Here is a 12,214-nt window from a genome sequence, read left to right as displayed (position 1 = left end):
GCAGTTGGGGTTGTTTGACGTATGTCAAACGAATCAAGCGCGGTTAACACACACACACACATACCCCCTAGCAAAGTGATTTTTATTGTATGTTTGCATAAAAAAAACAAATCAATTGCTTTTGGAAGCTGCTAAACAGGGTGCGCAAACAAACAGCGTGAATGATTTATTTTTTGAATTTCTGAGCCAAATTTCATCCATACGTACGGTCAGATAAAATGGATTTTGTCTTCAATCTCTCGACCCCAGTCAAGCAGGACCAGCTCGCACATGTCATGCAATCTGATTTGACAACCCTAGGCGGGGGCTACGTGATGTCTAGACACGGTTCGCGAGGTAGAAAAATGTTCAATCGAAAACCTTATGCCGAATGGTGCAGACCGACAAGATCACCTGTGCCGTCCGCGCGTAGTGTGATGAATGAGCGTAGTTAGCCTGCCTATAGTACGTTTGCTCCATCTTTTTGCCTTCCGTAAGAATAAGTTTTGCGTGTTTTCTTTAGTAGGTGCAACAGAAAAATAGTGGGCCCGTTGTTCGTGCGTGTGAATGTGGTACGCAAAGCGTGCGGATCCAAAAACGTAGTGTGCCGAGCGCACCTAGCTCCGTGCAAGAGTGCAAAAAGAAGTGTGGTGCAATCATTAATACCGGCTTCAAGGGACACAATCCAAATAATCCCTCCCGGGCATTCGCGCGCTAATTCATCCATCACTTCGGGACCGCTTCGATGCACAGGATGAAGAATCCTTACCGTGTTTCTAGCGCCATGGCCGGATGGTTGGTGCTGGTTCTTTCATCATACTGCCTCGGTTATGTCATAGCCACCGACTGGGGTAAGTAAGAGGGATGGGAAGTATCTGTGCCTTCTGCGACGGTCGTCATTGGTGACAGAGCTCGTGACCAGTGAACGAAGGGAAACCAAGCCAAAATAAAAAAAAAACCGCAAACATCGTCTCTCTTCTATCTACCATCCAAAAATAATCATTTCAGCCACAAGTCAGCGAGAGCACTGTTGCTCTAGTGGTACTAGAGGTAGACACAGGACCATTAGGAACGTGTTTCTCATGTACCTTGAAGTGGAAAGGTGTGGGCTGTTATTTAATGTTTGCCCCAAATGGCCATCAGTGCGCGCATCCTTTGACGAGGAGCTTCTCCGTTTGCGCTTGTGGGTGACATTTGTTGCCATAGTAATAGCCAGCAACAGACGTATTACACAATTGTGGAAATGATTGGTTCCTTCTGTTTTGAAGATCTGGCACGTGTTCGTATCAGCAAAGAAAATTGCACCAATATTTGTTGGATGAAATAACTTTCATTCAACATTGTACATTACATATCGATTAGTTGATTGAAAGCTTAACAGAATTATTGGGGTCTATCGTGATATACCCAGATCAAGCATCTTCTCTCATATGTTGTTTTGTGTTCTTTTTGATCACCGGCTTGAAGATTTTCGTAATACTAAATCAGTAAGTCCTGATATCGTCCTGAATATCTGAATGAGTTGAGCTCCATTCCATCGTGTTAATCAAATAATAAAGAAACCAATTTCACCGATTCCTGCTTTAATCCAATTCCATTATTTGTGCTTTGTCTCTCAAAACGAAGTTTCTTTTTTTTGTTTAACTTCTACATTGTTTAAATAAAATTGCTATCACTTTTTAGAGGACTTTTGTTTTGTTGGAAACCCGCCACGATCGCAATACACGTTGGGTCGACATTAAGTTCAGTCTGGTGTTTTCATTAAGCGTTGTGGAGTTTTTTGATTGCTGTTCGCGATCGTTTGTGTGGGGTTTTCTTACGGTGCCTCGGTTTTTACCAATGTCCTCCCTACCCATAAAGTTATTCGTCGTACCAGTACTTTGAACCGTGCAGATTTCGCAAAGGCCAACTGATTTTGTATCTTCCTTCGCCTCCGTCCTCCTTCATTTTGGGAAAGTTAAGGCCCGCAAATGTGGCGGTCAAAAGTCCATTCCCATTCGTCACGTACGCACTCCAAGTCAACCGTGGTCAGGCCGAGGCGGTTAAATTTATTTTTTTTATTACTCCCCTGTTTGCCTACTACCAGACCAAGCGGTATCGTTTTTTTTTTCATTAGTTTTGCACGAGCAAATCAATGAATGATGGAAGGCGCATAGACCCAGATAAATTCCGACCGAAAGAGTTCACTCCGTGCCCACTACTATTGGCGAACCGCGAACCGTGCCCATTGCTATTGCCCATGGTTCCGTAATAGACTTGATTGACCGTTTCATGTGTCATTTAACATCTTTCCTTCGCTTTCGTCTCGCGATCGGGATCGATCGTGATGCCGTACGCACGATACACAATTAACAGTAACGAAAATAAAAGCGTTCACATTGGAACGTGTCCTTTAACATGATTTCTGTGTTTTCAAACCCAAGATTACGTATTGTATCTTCGTATATTTCGTATATTTACTGTTACATGCTTTGCAAAAATTCCAACAAGATTATCTTCCTCACAGCCACGTGATGAACGTTATTCACCGCACTTGATTTTGATTTGCTTGTCAGCTTCCGACACTTTCATATCAGTTAAGACGCATTTTGTGCAATGGTTTTGATACGACGCGCGATGCACGAAATGGTTGGATGTAAATGGTTGGACATGGTTGAATGGGATTTCCTAACATTCTGTAAACAGGCTCCAATCTCTGGGATCTGTTTACAGTCCCAGCGAGAAACAAACTAGAACTATAATTGTTTGCAGATTAGATGTTTGCATTTCAAGTGTTCAAAGATGATACAAAACAACAACACACACTATTTCAACTTTAAACCACATTCGATCCAAGCTTAAATAGAAGACTCTTGAATGAGAAAGCTCTTACATTCAGTAACATTTCCAACTGATGGTATTTGGAAGTCGAAGAAAATGGCCTGATCATCGGTACCATTTTCGGCTTATCAAAAACAGAGCGCTTCAAACCACCACATAAACAAATAAGACATACCCTCAACGGGATGAGAAAAGTGAAACTGAGGCGCCAAAGGTGGTACCAGTGCGACATAGCGATGATAAGCCAATATGTGCTGCCTATCTTGTGCTTGGCCCGGGAGGTAAAACATTGCACTCTTACATACACAAAACCTGTCCGTGGTTCTTATACTATGCTGCAAGCGGTGGAAGTTATGATAACGTTTGTTAAAATCACAATTCAAGGTTAACATCACGTTCAAAAGGATGGGGCGGTCAGAGGGTCAAGTTAGTAATCCTGAAGAAGTGGTCCTTCCTTTATCTTCAGTCACAATTATCATTAAAATGTGCTGCTGATTCGATTTGCACTCCAATATCAGGAAGATTCATTCTTTGCGAAGTGCATTAAAACTGTTAAGGAGATTTCAACCCACCGGTGCTGTCAATCTGTTCGTGTCTGCTACCGTCTTGTCCATGTAATGATAACTTCAATCCTACCCGATATATGATCTCTGATATATGATCTCTGGATTTCGGCAGCCATACATCCTCTATTGTGTGAATATCCTACGTATAAATCGAAAGGAAACCGGTACTGACTATCCAACTTGCAGGCAGTTAATGTGAGATGAGATCCCAAAAATGTTTGGCACAGTTTATTTTTAGGCTGTAGTCTCACATGTATGGCTTTATCTCTAGTATCTCTATCTCTATCTCCTATATCATTAGTATTGTGACAATTTTGGGCGAGGATCAATAATCAATCGATCGGTAGGCGAACTCTGAAGATAATTTTGCTATGCATCTCTTGAGGTAGTCAATGGAATTGAAGGCGGAAACGAATGACTGACGATTGCAGACGATGCTTTAATCTCTGTGCCCTAATTTGCCCATATCTAGAATGTCACGAACATATAGAAATATAGAAATATATAGAATTCAATTCTTGAATATACAGATCTAAGATTTATGCCAGATCAGTCAATCTACGGCCAATTGTCATGTATATCAACATAGCTTAGTGTGGGACTCAAGGTTGTTAGTACAGGTTTTAAAATTTAAAGCAACGATACAAATATTAACCTCAGGCTCTCTTTGCAGCCATGCTATCGGCAGACTGACATTAATGCGTCTCCATACAGACGAATGGTTTTAGATGAATCGTGATCACCGGTAATGCGCGCAAAAAAAGCACCATGATTCAAATGAAACCACCTGTTGGGGCTGTCATACAACTTTTACCCTACCGTCTGGAACTCGATGTAGATGCTGGCACACGGACACTGCGCCGGTCCGGAACCGTGTGGGGCGGAAAAAAACCAAACCGAGTTCATTGTACACCACCGCGTTACACTTCCTGTTTGACAGTTCTTTTAACAGTCAGCGACCAGATAGCGATCGAAACCTTCTTATTTTCGTTTGACCGTTACTGATCGATCTTTGGTAAAACCGGTGCTTCAACGCCGAGCCACAGATGTCTGTACAGGTTTCCGTGCTGCACGATTTAACCTCCGTCCGGAACCGGGTTACAACGTGCGTTTTGCTTCCGTTATGCATTTTCGCTTCGTTCTTATGCGTTTTTTTTTGTTCAGCATAAATTTGCTAAGGTTCTCTCGGACTACTTCCCCTTCCCGGGGATGCTTGGGGCAGCTGGGAAGCGGCACAGAAATAAAACAAAACAAAGGTCCGGTCGATCGCGATCGGTCGGTTTAGCTGCGATTTGCGTCAAATCGCGCGCACACGATCGGTATGCACGGTTTCTGTTTCCATTTGGAAGGGTGTTGGCGTAGGAGAGGGAGGCTCGATGGTCGGCAAGGTGTAAGGGAAGTTCTCGATCGCAATGCAAACACATGTGCCGACCGTACAGCAAGTAGAATCCATTTTCTTCTTCTACAAGCGAATACCCGGAGATTTGCGAAATGTTTGTCTTTGAATGAACTTCCCAGGTTCTGGTTGTTGGTTTAGGGATGGAGATAGTGAAGGCAACACTGAGGGTAGCAAACATAATCTTGGTGGAGCGTACGTGCGCAAAAAAGCATAGCATCAGTCATGTGACGTCTGTACGGTTGAAACACATTTCATTTACCGTTTCCTCACAATTTGCTTCCAGCTTGGTCCAGTTTGGATAGGAAGTAATGCGACTTGCAAGGCCCCGCGGCAACGTATGAGATGCCCATGAACTCCTACCGTCGTGCCGCGTTACCTATGGTACCAGCGAAAGCGAAAGTGCCCGAAACGACCAGAGGCTCACGAATTCGCCAACAACAATCAACTGTGAACCTTCCTTTCGGCATTGATCGGCATCATTATTTGGTATCGTGTTTGCCATCGAGTTTAACGATCGGCAAGACACCGCAGCAAATTTGACGGAATGCTTTAGCGCCAAACTAGCGCTACATCCGGTGGATCTTTTCCGATGCCGCATTGCGTTACGTAACGCAAACGCTCGAGCCCACGAGCGCTTTACGATTGGCAAGTAAATGTGGCACCCTAGACCTTGCTCACGCTTGGCGATGGACCGTGTGTACCGCCTGCACAGTCGCCGCCACTGTGTTCGTAGCCAAGGAAGTCTCGATTACAACTATAGGTGTATTGGAAATTTGCCAACCATCAGCACCGTCACGCAGCGCAAGTGTACGCAAAGTGTGATAACGACGCCACCTTTACAACGAACGTATCAACGTGTCGTGTTGTGTTATCATTGTTATTTGCAAAAAACGTGGAAACTGTATCGTCAATAGAGTAGGGTCGTATCCTAATCAAGGGACACATGCCACAACATTCCGCGATGTGGACTACCGTTGCTGAACGCACCTTCTTCTTTCGATCAGGGTGTTTCGTGGTTGACCCGCTAATCACGATCTCTCTATTCCAACGTTAGCACATCGTGGCGTGACTGTTTCAGTTTGACAAATCCGATTCCATCTGTGCGGTCGGTGTCTCTGATGTGGCTTTGGGTGTTATTTACAGCCTGTGATAATCGTAGCATAGTTTTACCGGAGCTGTTTGCGATTGACTTGACAGACGAGATAGACGAGGCCCCGGAGTGTTATGATTGGCAAAATAATTGTGAATGGGTTTAATGAACTAGTGGTAGTATTGTTTTATCCTAATGGAACGAACGAACCTAAAGCATTGCAAAGCTTGTTTTTGGTAAGGGAAAAGAGATTGCAGCAAATCAATGTACTTCTTTGGAACGTTTATCAGAACGGCCCGAAGCAAATGACTCAACGGCTGTACCTTTACTTCGTTTCGTAACTTCGTGGGTGATTTGTCGGCCATTCACGTGGGAGCTTTAAAAGCTTCTCTCCCCAAAACAATGATACGCTATCTGAAGTGCGTAGAATTCCTGCAGATAAATTCCACCATTCCGTCACTCTTGAGCAATAGAAATGATTTTCTTGCACAATCACAACACGGGATTGTTTTCAATGTAAACGATACCTGTAAAAACGGATCTCAGTTTTGCTTACTCATTTGTACGTGGACGTTTGTTTTTCCCCCGTCCCACGCTATTTGTAGAATGCGATATTTGAGCAAAGGTTTTGTGTTCGGTTCTTTCCAAGCATTCGGTTGAGAAGGGAAACCTTAAACTGCTGAAATTTGAAATTGTTGTACGCAGCAAAAATTCCAACGTAATGTGTTTGGAAAAATTCCTTGGGAGTTTTTGAAATGACGCTTGTCTATATTATTATCGTAATTACGATGCGTCTAGACACCTGCCGTAGAGACGGTAAATGAGGTAAAGTTGGGTATCTTGGGTTTTCGTCGAGCACTTTAACTGTTACCGATGATAATTTATGCTGCCGAGAACGCTTCATTAGTTTGCCCGTTAAGACACTCCCTGCTGAGCAACGATTAGAGGTTATTCGACGCTATGGATCCAAAAGTGATCAAGAACTATTTATCATAAATTGATCATTCTTATAACTGCATTAAGAAGTTTAGGTCTGAAGAAATTGATGACTGTGGGAAGCCTCACAAACGGCTTTGCAACGCTTTGCACTTCAAAAAAAACAAAGTCAGCAGTAGCATGAAGTGGCCTGATCGCAGCTCTGCGCACAAACCGTGGCATCTAATTTGTAACACAAGGTCCCTGCACCTTCCTCAATGCGTTTGACCATCACCGTCCCAGCCGTAAAGCACGGCATTTACAATGTGTTGCAAATGCGAGACATAATTTGCACATTTGCAGTTCTTTTTTGTTATTGTTGGTTGTTGTATGCATTAAAGTCGGTAGCCCCGCAGTGTACCCTCTGAGGCGATTGGAATTAGCTGGTGATGTTGCTCTCGGGAAGGAATTTAGAAAACGTTTGTAAGAAAACGGAAGCGAAGAATATTAGTTTATGAACTATTGCTAAGAGCAGAGAAGTTTAATATTTAATATGGAACTCAACCCATGTTAAGAATCTTCAAATATAATATCAGCACCAAATGTTATGCGATATTTAACTAAATTTTCGAAATGATCATAAATATCATGATTATATCATGATCATTGTTATATAGATAGATTAACACCGCAGATGATACTGTCGCTTAGCGGTTTTGCAAACCTAATACTAAAACAGCTCTTTAAGAACAATTGTGAAATATAAAGCAAGTCCATTAGGGCACTTTTGGCGCAAATCAATTAGCCCCGATGCATTTTTAAATGGTCTACGTGCTAATTCACGCATATTCCACAATAGTTTAGCGCCGAGCTTAATAGGTAGTTAAAGTTTATGTCTACAATTTCCCGATTGTAACACACCTTTCAACTGAACCGTCATCTATCTTATCGATCTATTTCATCATAAGCATTATACGTAGCAAATTCGCGTACTCCACACGTTTGGCAAGAGCGTACACGATAGGAGGTAATCCATTTTCTAGCCATTGGGCGCCGGGTCAGTCGGGGCGACTTGCGATCTTGCGTGAGAAGATAATGTTTTTGCAACTTTTAAGATATCTTCCACTTTCTTCTTATAGTTGTCGTCATATTTTGTTAATGTTTTTCAAGCAGTATACAATTTAAAATACATTTACTAATGGACCGGATGTATTTCTTTTGCGTTTTCTGCTCCTTCTATAGCGGCCACAGTGACAACGGACAATGGCATTCTGTTTTTCGATTCAAACTGGCGTAAGATATCTTCTGCGGCTCATCAGTACAGTCGCATTTCGGCGTTCGCGTACGATGAAGTACTTGGCAAGCTGTACTTTAGCGATCTCGACCATCTGGAGTATCGGCTGTTTGCTCTCGACTACGACGATACGGATGAACTGCACAAGATAACCAAGCTGGTACTTAAATCGCCCCAAACGGCCTACATCAGTGGTATGGCATTCGATCATCTGGACCGTCGCCTGTACTGGACGGAAAAGCGGACCCGATCTATCTACTACGTTGAGATTGATGCGCTGCTCAATTCTTCACGTTCTGGAAGAAGCGTGACGAACGAAACTGGTACGACGACAACACCTCCGAACGGTGCTGGAAATACATCCGGTGGGTCATCGTCGCTAATACACCTAGTGACGACGGTGGAACCAGACCACGAGCTAGCAGGATTAGCGATCGATGAGTGCCGAAGGCATCTTTACTGGACCAACTGTTACCTGAAAACGTCCAATATTGTGCGCGCATCGATGAACGGCACCGTGCTGAACATGCACGAAGATCAAGTATACCTGCCGAAAGGTATCACGGTGGACCATTATCGCAACCGGCTCTACTGGGTGGAGAAGAAATTTGGCCGTCGCTACACGATCGAGAGCGCCAACCTGGAGGTTAACGATCAGCACACCCTGCACACGGGCCTCGATCGATCACCGGCGGACATAGCGGTGAAGAATGATTTCATTTATTTTACCGATCAGGAAAATAATGAGATCTACGAAATGTCCAAAGAACCAAACGCCCAATCCCGTACCGTCTATAGTGGGGAACATCCGTCCGCATTGATACTGCGCGCAAACCTGCTGCTGAATCAGCAGCGAAACAACCCCGATTGCCAGACGGTGGTCACTCGCATCTTGGAGAACATGCAAAATTCTAAACCGGCCACCGTGCTGCTACAAGAGTCACAACAGGGTCAGCTGACCGTGTGCCTTAACAACGGCACGGTTAACCACCATACGAACACGTGCCTTTGTCCAACGGCGTTCGGTGGTAAGCTTTGCGAGATAGACCTCTGCAATAATTTCTGCGCACAGGGTAGCTGCCGCATCGGACGCGATAATCGACCGCAGTGTGATTGTGACCGACGGTACGAAGGTGAACGGTGCGATCGGAATCGTTGCGATGGGTTCTGTCTGAATGGTGGTCGGTGTCAGTTTGGTAATGCCACCGCAGACGCAAACGATCGGTCCTGCCTATGCGATCGCACCGGGTATAGTGGGACACGGTGCGAGAATCCAATCTGTGGGACAGATTACTGCTATAATGGAGAGTGCTACGTGGAGGATGGCAAGCATCCCAAGTGTCGTTGCAAGGCGGGCTATCGGGGAGAGCGTTGTGAGGAATATAGCTGCAATAACTACTGCCTCAATGGGGGCCAGTGTACGCTAGACAATGAAACGACTGTTCCTGAGTGCCAGTGTGGGGAAGAGTTTGCGGGCAAAAGGTGTGAAATTGCGGCCCGGCTGTGCAGCACTTACAACGAAGATCCACAATGGCAACAGTACTGTCTGGGGTAAGTTATACGCATTTTTGATAATACTAATGTCTCAATAATTTAAAGCCGTCATAGTGTGTCGTATCCGAAGTAAGCAAGTAAATTAAACTATGCGGTTATAAAACGTTCCCTTAACCATGAACCATGGTAAACCCTTACCAAACACTCAATCAAATTACGCCTTATTCCAAGGACGAAACGACGAAACATTCACCAAAAAGACAGGTGCGCCATTACCAGATCAACAGTTGCCACTTGGAAACGCGCAAAAACGCAAATACAAAATACGCACATTGTGGACCAGTGTAACTGGTTTTTGTGAGGACCCGGACTTACAATTGTTTATGCTTTGAATCGCCCCTCTTCCCCTCCCCCCCTTCCCCTTTTTCATTCATCTCATCGTCTCTGACCACCCGCGATGAACGGTTGGAGATTAGAAGTTACTCTGGAGACAAAGTTGCACACTTTAAACAACAAGTTGACTCCTCGAATCGTGGACCACATTAGCGTTTGATTAGTGATCCCGCATGGTGAACGTGTTAAATTTTCTAAATCTATTAGTTGAATTAAGTAGGAATATTTGTACGGAGTCCGAAACATCCGATGGCCGAAGAATTAAAGTAAATGCAGGCGAAGGCAAAAAAAATAAATAATAAAATAAAATGATTCAAAATATAATGTGAATGTGAAAAAAAGAATTATTTTAGATTATTACATTTTTTTCCTTTTCTTCCTTCTCAGCATTTCCAAAACGTTACCACTTATGGAACCAAAGGTAACATACTGCAAGGAATCGTTCAACCGGACCGTAGTTTACACGTCGCTCTGCTTCACTATGTCGTTCGCGTTGTTGCTAGCCATCGTGATCATTGTACACCGAATGATGAAACCGCCGAGGCCACGCATCACCAAAAAGATGGTGGTCACGCCAATGACCTCCCGGCCACCAACTACACAGTGCGAAATTACAATAGAAAACTGTTGCAACATGAACGTATGCGAGACGGTAGGTCAAAGATTATCCATAACTCTAACCCTCCAGCAAGAGTACACTAATGTGTTTCCACTCCTTCCTTTAGCCCTGTTTCGATACAAAGCTGCTTACAAAATCACAAAAAGAGGACAAACAATTTCTGCTCGAAGACATAGAAGATGTTGGGGGATCCTATCGAAAGCTACCGAACTGCGGTGAAGGAACGTTGCACGAGCGTAAATGAGGACTGCTGACTCATGGTGGTAGACTAAGGAATGCCTTCGCACGCCTGCCAGCAGACTTGTGGTCGTCAACGCTGCTCGGTGCAGACAGTAAACTGACCACCAGGAGGAAGTCCGGTTGATCGACGTTTAGAGCCTTATCCGTACAATAGCGTGTGACACAGGCGGTGCCACACGCCTACCCTTTCCGGAAGTGCAGGGAATTATCGTTATCAGCTTCCTTGTTGGAAAACTGTCTGGCCATGTGTAGCAACCTAAATGTAGTGACAGTGCGCCGCGTTGTACAGGCGTTTAGATTACCAGTCGGGTACACCAGGTAATATTGTTCGTTATGTTGCAGAACCGCATTAAACACACAGCCATTGTCACAGCCAATCGTAGAAGCATGAGCTATAATGGATTAATAGCTCATTCAAGTGCAGCTAGAGTGCATTCATCTCGTTGTTGAAGGTGCCCTTACAGTCAGCGAATCCGACTAAAGACAAAACAAGTGCTTTTTGGTAGAAATTCAGCTATACCATAGGGCAAAATAGTACAAAACTTCCTTTCCTTATTTCTCTTAAAAACAAAACTCAACAAACTAAATGTTTTTCATGTTGAGTCGCAAACACAGTTTTACAGCGCACAGCAAGAGGTGCACCACAGTAGATGAACGCAATCGATGCGGTAGTGATAAGAAGGCAACCCCAAGTTCCTGTATTTGTGTAAAAACAGCCTAGAAGAATAGAACCACACCCCGCATGCCATATTCTTCTATTGCTCATTCTGCAGTTCATACATTTTCAACGAGGCAACTACACAACAGAGAAGCGTTTTGGTGCTTAAATAAGAGAAAAGCTACTTCAGGGTTTTGGCATCGCTGTGCGACGGCTATTCATGTAAGCCTTATGCGGAGAATTGAACAATTGTTTCGTACATTACTTTACCAATTACATTGCTGTGAATGGTGCACTTGCAACTTAACCGTTTTTCGTCAGTGTGGTTTGTTTGAACAAGATAGAAATGTTGTTAAAATCACTTCCCGCTTCTTCATCTCTCATCCATGCGTTTCTCACGCTTCCATTATGTTATGCTTTAGTTTAATTTATTCAACTGTAAATTATTAGGGGCTTCCAGGTGGAAAACTTCTTCATGCAAGTGGTTTTGTAACACTCACACCAAAGTGACTCACAAGCTCACAGCCATAGAGAGGATCTGTTTTAGCTAACTGAAAAAAGACTTTCCAGGAAGGAATGCCTCCTGAATAACAGTCCCCGTAAAACCCATCTGGACAGGGATGGAAAAGAATAAAACCGCAGAACAGACAGAGATCCAAGCGAAAGTAATGAAACAGATCTAACGCCAGGCGTTGCCTCAATGTATCGGAATTGTTAACTTAGTGAAGTATGTAGTGCTTAAATGCA

General features: G+C 43.9%; 1 protein-coding gene across 1 annotated transcript; it reads left to right on the top strand.

Moving 5' to 3' along the window:
• The first annotated feature begins 733 nt into the window (after positions 1-733).
• Positions 734-10,813, top strand: LOC128714090 (protein cueball). Its single transcript, XM_053808965.1, has 4 exons — positions 734-830; positions 8,012-9,614; positions 10,338-10,602; positions 10,676-10,813. The coding sequence occupies exons 1-4, from the start codon at positions 734-736 to the stop codon at positions 10,811-10,813; spliced, it is 2,103 nt and encodes a 700-aa protein (XP_053664940.1).
• The last annotated feature ends 1,401 nt before the right edge of the window (positions 10,814-12,214 follow it).

This window comes from Anopheles marshallii, chromosome 3 (assembly GCF_943734725.1).
Source record: "Anopheles marshallii chromosome 3, idAnoMarsDA_429_01, whole genome shotgun sequence".
Taxonomy (NCBI): Eukaryota; Metazoa; Arthropoda; class Insecta; order Diptera; family Culicidae; genus Anopheles; species Anopheles marshallii.
This window is presented reverse-complemented; position numbering and strand designations above follow the sequence as displayed.

Bases quoted from the DNA above. Each gene is read 5' to 3' on its own strand.
- LOC128714090 (XM_053808965.1), top strand. From the start codon at position 734: ATGAAGAATCCTTACCGTGTTTCTAGCGCCATGGCCGGATGGTTGGTG. The intron at 831-8,011 runs GTAAGTAAGAGG...CTCCTTCTATAG, and splicing joins TGTCATAGCCACCGACTGGG to CGGCCACAGTGACAACGGAC. The intron at 10,603-10,675 runs GTAGGTCAAAGA...TCCTTCCTTTAG, and splicing joins ACATGAACGTATGCGAGACG to CCCTGTTTCGATACAAAGCT.